This window comes from Montipora capricornis, chromosome 3, assembly GCF_036669925.1.
Source record: "Montipora capricornis isolate CH-2021 chromosome 3, ASM3666992v2, whole genome shotgun sequence".
Classification (NCBI taxonomy): domain Eukaryota; kingdom Metazoa; phylum Cnidaria; class Anthozoa; order Scleractinia; family Acroporidae; genus Montipora; species Montipora capricornis.
In genome coordinates this window covers 27,564,021-27,571,520 of record NC_090885.1, presented here as the reverse complement: position 1 = coordinate 27,571,520, position 7,500 = coordinate 27,564,021, and the positions used below count along the sequence as shown (strand labels likewise).

The 7,500-nt window shown below is 38.1% G+C and overlaps 1 protein-coding gene across 2 annotated transcripts in view; it reads left to right on the top strand.

Annotated features, from left to right (window-relative positions):
• Window positions 1-2,992, top strand: part of LOC138042741 (uncharacterized) — a 15,699-nt gene extending 12,707 nt beyond the window's left edge. For both annotated transcript variants that reach the window (XM_068888732.1, XM_068888731.1), the window contains 3 exons: window positions 797-926; window positions 1,794-1,873; window positions 2,533-2,992. In XM_068888732.1, the coding sequence (XP_068744833.1) occupies window positions 797-926; window positions 1,794-1,873; window positions 2,533-2,661 (339 nt within the window). In that variant the 3' untranslated portion in view covers window positions 2,662-2,992. The remainder of the gene's footprint in view (window positions 1-796; window positions 927-1,793; window positions 1,874-2,532) is intronic.
• The last annotated feature ends 4,508 nt before the right edge of the window (window positions 2,993-7,500 follow it).

Below are 7,500 nucleotides of genomic sequence, written 5' to 3'. Positions count from 1 at the left end.
CGAGAATTGCTTTAATAACGAGCAACCGCCTCACTATTTGCCATTTTCCGTTTCACGCAAACGTGATGCTAAATCTTTATAAATTACATGTCCGTCATGTTTTAAGCCCGCCTTACAAACAGCGCATAAATCTAGCACGCACTCGATATCGTACCTTTGTTTCTTCGGGCACAGCACGGTAAGTTTTTCGTGTGTAAACAGAAAGGTTTAAAAGAAAGCCTTTTAGGCACCCGTGCCAGAAATTATAGGGGCGCCGAGCACATCTTTGGAGGTGTGCTTGCACTCCAATTATTGGTACAGTGCCGCTATTTTGTGCCGTGCGAATAATGAAGGTGTGTAATCAATCACTATTTATTCCTAACACTAGCACTCAATCATTGTGATAAGTACCTATATCATATATTAAACATAATACGATTACAATTTGGAAGCATTGGTTATAGTTTTAAGTAGTTAGTCGACTGTGGTAGTTGGAGTTACTTCGACACGATAGAATTAAGTTCGAGTCGGATTGTTCTTCGTTTGGAAATTACTGTATCACCGCGGGTCATTTAGTAATTTCAAAGCATTAATCATCTACTAGTTATACAAAAGCCACATATCTCAAAAGGCTAAAAGGTTTTAGCCATATCGGGTGCTACAGTTCTCTTTATGGCTTGAAAGCGAATAGATTCAGGCTAAGATATCTGGGAAAATTAAGCAATAATTGCCATGTCACCTTATCCCTTTATCTTTACTACCTTCCTGCTCAATAAACCTTTCCCCTTTTTTGTCTCTTTGTAATATTCTGCTTTAGGTGACTTCAGAATATCTCCAATTTGATGACGAAGACCAAGGAAACTCCAATGCTTACAGTCACATATCACCTTTTGGAGCAGGAGAGGATCCTTACAACAACAGAATATACTACTGTTATTATGAACCGAGTAAGATACTATCAGTTTCGCATCATTGTGGCTTAAACGGAGAGTATCACGGTATGGCGCATGTTCCAGCCGTAACAAATGTCATCATTTGTGAGTCAATCGGAAGCGACGTTATAATTCGTGCGGGATAGTTACACGTACGTGTAAAATTTCTCGATTATTGAACAATCACTAATGAGCTAAGGGATGAGCTACTGGAAGAGGTAAATGAAATTTAATCAACTTTTAATTTAATTGAATCCATTTTTGCACTGCAATTAAGCAGTGTTGAAGGAGAGAACATGATATATGAACCTTTCGAGCTAGTCCGTCCAAGTCAGTGATATACTGTGCAAAGGACGGCCACAACACAGGGAATTCCATCCTCTAATGCAGTAATATCCCAAGGCAAATCATGTGTTAGCATCAATTAGAGGGAAACCAGAAGAAAAACCTCTCGTTCCGGGAATAGAACCACTCCGGGCCTCATCAATGGAAAGCACTGCGCCAACCCTGTTATTGTCCCTTGCCATACAGATAATCACTTCCGATCACTGATCCACTTATTCGTGATATAGCTGTACTTGAAATGACTAGACCAATGAGGACAGGCTGTAGAGAAAACCAACCTTTTCTTCCGGGATCTCACTTTGAAACATCCTCGTGTGCAATGATATTATATTTCACTCCGTTCTGCACCCATTCTTATGGTCATTAGAAGAAATTAAAGCGTTTTTCATGAAAGTTCGAGGAGCACATGCAAGCCGGCGCTGGCATCTAGGGAAGCTTTGAAGCTAAAACTGACCGGAAAATGTATTCTTATAGCCATGATTGTTTGATATCAGGCAACACAAGATAATGAAAAAGATTGTATTTTTATTTTGTTAGTTGCCGGTGTTGCGTCAGTTGACATTGCTTCTTCAAGGCAGTTTCAAATAAGTGCAAGTACGCTGGAGCATAAAGAAAACGTAAGTTCTTATGTGTGCGGAAGAAATCCTTTCATGTTATTTGAGATCTTTTTTCTCCTTAATTTCAAAATAAGCGAATGTGAGAATGATTTACACATATTAAATGGAAGGTTTTACAATTGAACCCACTGGGAACTCGGAAAATCCGAACCTCAGATGGGATTCGAACCTTCGACCCTCCGTGATCTAGTCGGATGCTCTAACCACTGAGCTACTGGAGACTCTATGTTGAGCAAGGGTGAAATGTGGGTCTTTGACGCGAGCTGCATCACGCAGCTACAGAGTCAAATACATGTAACGATCGACTGACAGCATAGCTCATAACTGCATTTCGCAGTCCCACTGATCACGGAGGGTCGTGGGTTCGAATCCCATCTGGGGCTCGGATTTTTCCGAGTTCCCGGTGGCTTAAATTGTAAAACCTTTCATTTAATATGTGTAATTTCAAAATAAATCTTTCTTGAAATTGGCTGTTCCATTTGACATTCAAACGAATCTTTGGGGTTTCTTGGATCTTATGTGAATTCTTGGAACATCCTTCATAAAAGAGTCCACAAAATTCATGTTAGAACTCTTTTTTTGTTTTGGAAACTCTGTACAAACAGATAAAGTCAGTTATAAAGCCTGGCTAATATTATAATTCTCTGCTATTTTCTCAGCTTGTGCCAAGGAAAGCAACTCGACTTTCGAAATTTGCCACTGGAGGTGGAGTGGGAATAATATTGATGAGCTTTGCAGCAGTGGCTGTGTTTGCTAGAAGATTTAATTCCAGGGCGAGAGCAAATTAGATAATGACTCAACTTACTGATTAGTAATAACTTCTATTTTTCTACTAAAGAATTATATCAACAACTTCACAAGAACCTGTTGATGAGCTTTTTTTCTGTTACTCAATGGGATTAATAGACGTCTCAATAATGTCAGCATTTCACACCTTGCACCATTATTTTGGTTAAACACGACTGGTTAGAAGTGGATCATCGGGATTTACATATGAAAAGCTGTAAGTTCTGAATTATGAATGAGTCAACTCCAACATGAAATAGAAGAGTTCATGGGAAAAAAGGAAGATTTGTTAAATTCCCACTCATCCCCCTGTCCTCTCCGATAAATAATGAACGCCGGCCCCTTCCGGTTTATCCGAAGAGGTAAATGATTCTGGTCATCTCCAGCCTCGCTTTCTATTCATTAACTCAGTCATTGAGATATATATGGTAACAACAATGGAACGTGTCAACTGGACATTCAATTATTGAATTTGTCTATTTGGCCACACCAAAGACTTTATTCATTCTTTCAGTGGGTGGCTTCACACTTTTGTCCAGAAATGCACCTAATTAGATGCATGTCCAATTTTGACATCCAACTAAGCCTTTGCTACCTATTTCCAAAAATATCGTAAGGCAAGAATCCAGTTACCCAAGAGTAAAAATCTGGAACTAGGTTTGTCCCTATCAGCGTCAAAAAAGTGTTTTTAGACAACGTTTTGCGGTAAATAATAATAATAATAATAATAATAATAATAATAATAATAATGATAATAATAATAATAAGAGAAGTTTAATTCCAGCATCATCGCAGTTAATCTGAATTACAATGTGGTTACAATTGTACAACTATAAAATTTACATAAAATAGATCATAGAGGGACTGGTTTACAATAGGTTTTGTAATAAAATTACAAATAAATTTATTCTTATACAAGTTAAAATATGGGTATATACATAATCTAAAAATCTAATGGTTGTTAAAAGCTAAGCTAGTACTTGGGAAAAAACTACGACGCAATCTTTCTGTCCTGCATTTAGGTAATATATATTTGTTAGCGCCTCTCGTTTGATAGTGATGCATGTGCTGACTTGTCATTGGGAGATGTTTGACAAGAGGTCCTCCTCTTGAAATCTTTTCAAGAGTTTTAACACAAAGTTCATTACGCCTTTCGTCTAATGTTCTTAAGTTTAAAAACTGAAGAGCTTTTGAGTAAGAAAACGCTGGAACTATGATTTTAAGGGCATGTTTCTGTATGCGTTCCAGTTCCTGTGAGAGGTAGGAGGGTAGAGCATGATGCCATGCAACACAGCAATATTCTAGTAAAGATCGTATCAAAGCAGTATAGACAGTAATTAGATCATTAATCTCAACGCCCCCTCGACGAAGTACTCGGAGTATGTGAAGGCGCTTAGAGGCCTTGGTGACAATAGATTCAATATTCAATATAGCAGTTTTTATTCTGGAGACGCATAAAATCCGTCTAAACGAATTATGCGTCTCTAATGCTATCAGTCTGGTGTAAAGACGGGACGAAGTATAAAAGAGATGCATTATCCGTCTGGACTAACTTGCGCAAACGTTTGTTGTTCGTCTGGTTATACGTCTCTAGTAGAAAGACGGGCACAAGACGCATTATCCGTCTGGAAGAATAGTCTCCCGTTGTGCACAACGAAAGATAGTTCGTCTAAACGGATAATGCATCACTAGTACAAAAAACGACCAATAAAACAATTCACTACTTGCACAATTCCATAATACACCTCTCCTGTTGATATATACGTCGTTTGTCTTATCCAGGAAACCAATATGCATCGGCTTTCATTTCCATTCGAAAGAACCAGCTATTTAGTTTTCAAAACATCAGGGAAGCGAGTGCCAAAGTACTTTCGACCACACGGCCACAGAGCTCGCCAACGGACTCGTTAATTTCACTCTTTCCAGAGGTTCAAACCTGTTTCTAGACAAGTTATGAGATGTTTCAGATGGCATATCTACATTTATACAAACTAGACGCTCCATGAGCGTACACTGGGTTGCCTGTGGTACGTGTTACTCAAAAACAGAAGGGACTGAGTTGGGTGGTATTGAACTGCAGCATTCCAGTCAAGTCGGTAGTCATGAAGACCATTTAAGGGGTCACCCAGAAGTCGTGCCAGCAGAGGCCCTTTGGCTCACACGTTCATACGACGAAAAAGATCTTTTTCTGAGGTTAAAAACCTAGCTACCGGCCTATTAATCATTTGTCAGAAAAAAAAATTCCTGTCATCTTTAGAAAAAATAGGCAGGCATTGCGTACGTGTGGTAGTGCAGTAACACAGCGCTTTATTCCATTTTGTCAACTGAGGTTCATTTTGTCTTCCAGGAGATTCAAATTGTCATTGTGTAATATGTAGCTCTAAAAGTACACAATATTGTTGCGGTATTGAATATCATTGTAGTGCCATGTAGAAGTCTTAAGTAAATGGCCCCCTGAGAAGCCATATGGTCACTAGCAAAGTACTAAACCCAGAAAGATTGAAGAAAATAAAAGGTTATCGAGAAACATTGGCTTCTAGGCTGACATGCTGATCATTTTCAAGCTCCCTCACAACTTCTTTTCACCACAAGGTTGAGCGTGCACTCTGAGGCTCTGACTGCTTTGTAATGCAAAAGTTCACTGAAGTGAATCCCTGGGGTCTGGCTTGGTTAGTATCTGGATGGGTGACCTTAAAAATATACCTCATTGAAACAAGCATAGGACCGAAATTCTATTTTAACGCTTAAAAATGCGAACTAAGCAAGGTACAGATTTTGTGAACTTGCTTTATGAAAAACAAATATTGATGAACAGTTTTTAGGAAGAGCAGAAGAAAGTTTTCAGGACGGTCGATCGAGAGTAAAATATTTTGCCATCAGCAACAAAATTTACGACATGAAGACTACATTAACATCATCAGAAGTGAAGGTTAAACGATCTGCATCAGTTTAAAGAAGCTAACTTAAAGATAAAGGACAAGCACCAGTAACTACAATAGCTCATAGTAGAAATTACAATCATATTATTATATGGCAGTCAGTAGAGACACAGTTTATCACTGCCAACATTTGTATTCAATGTTGGATTTAAGTTTGGAATCAGTAAAGTTTATTTTATTTTTCGAATGCTACAAGATTCATCTTCAGAAACAATATTCCGTAAGGATTTAGGAAACATATTGAAAGCTAGTAGAAGACTGGAAACTATATAAAGAGAAAATCTAATCGGTCAGCAGTGACATTGGATACTTAAAATAGGGGGAGCTTTTCACTGCTAATGTTGTTATTCAGCGATTTAAGTTCCCGAATCAACAGTGTTCCCTTAATTTACAATGTAGATCAGAAAGGCCGTCCAATAAAATTTGAAAGAAGTGATTCTCATTTGATGTTATTGCCATGTCTTCAAAAAGAAATTTTAGACCCATCTTTTCAGAGAGGGTTTCTTAGCTTAGATTGGTTTTTTTGTTCCTTTCAGTCTTACTTCTGAATTTCACTAGTTTAACTATATTTTATACTTATTTCAGCAGATTGAAATTTATTTTTTTTGCAGAGATTCTTATGACGTATAACTTCTTGTAAAGCGCTGTTGAGCAGTATATGTAAATAGCGCTATACATAAGTGATTAATCTAATAAGTATCACTATGCAATGTGCATGTCACAATAATCTTAATTTAATGATCATTAAACCATTTTATCACCTCGTAAAAAGGTGTTCCGGTCCGGGGCTTCATCCGATCCACCACAAAAGGATCGAACACACCAAACACTGATTTTGCGTAGGAATGCACTTGTCGCAAGGCAACATACTGAAATTCGCTCGTTTTTGTATCCAAGAAGACACAGTATGGCAAGCTGTAAATTTCTTTTCAATGAAAAGTATTATTTCCAAATTGGGCATTGCATTGAAATTTACTTGAGCTGTTGGTGCAGTGATTATTCTGTTTTTCTGTTTCTAGTGCACTTTATGAAGTAAAACATTTTGACCATTTAAAACTTAACTTAATCTCTTCATGCATTCATTTTGAAAGGCATGTAACCTGAAGAGTCACATGTTTTCAACAATTCCCACCATGCACTTGTTAGGGCATCTATCAAAGAAACAAGTCTGAAAGGATCAAGCGGCGAAAGGTTCAAATCTCTCAACCCTCCTCTAATCATAAATCTTTCCGCATTACTTCGTCGAGTTTACCACACAGCTATAACATCCGATCATGAAATTCTTCAAGAATGTGTAAATTTGTATAGTGAGTTATAACGATACAAAACGGCAACGATGTTCAGTCCAGTTTTTCCTAGAAGGAAATAACGTGAAACTCGACGAGGACAGTGTAAAACGTCTTGTGAAAGCCGTTTTAAAAAAGTTTGGCCCCAAAACATTGTTTCTCATGCCTTGCCCGAATATTTCACACGTGCGCCTATTTTCTTCCAAAAATCCGGTCAAACCTGAATGTTTGTGGCCGTCGTTTTTGCCACAGATATGGCTTAAATACAGGCGTTTAATTAATGTATTATTGTAAAACTCCAGGAAGAAGTCTAGGTGAGCTAGACGAAACGCGTAAGAGAATAAACATGTTTTACAGATACAGTTCGCAGAGTGCTGCTCACTAGCTTAGTTCTTTTAAAACGTTTGACAGTGGACGAATGCTTAAGTGAGTTGAAGACAATGGACGCCTAGGATAAAACCCCATATCAGACGGTGTACAGCCGTGCGCTATACGAACTCAAACGCCTGAACACGGGTACGGACATAAACTTCAAATAATCATTTACTCGGCCGTTCTCAGTGAACACAGTCTGCCGCTTACGTTACAAAACAACGATCAACATACTAAAAAGAAG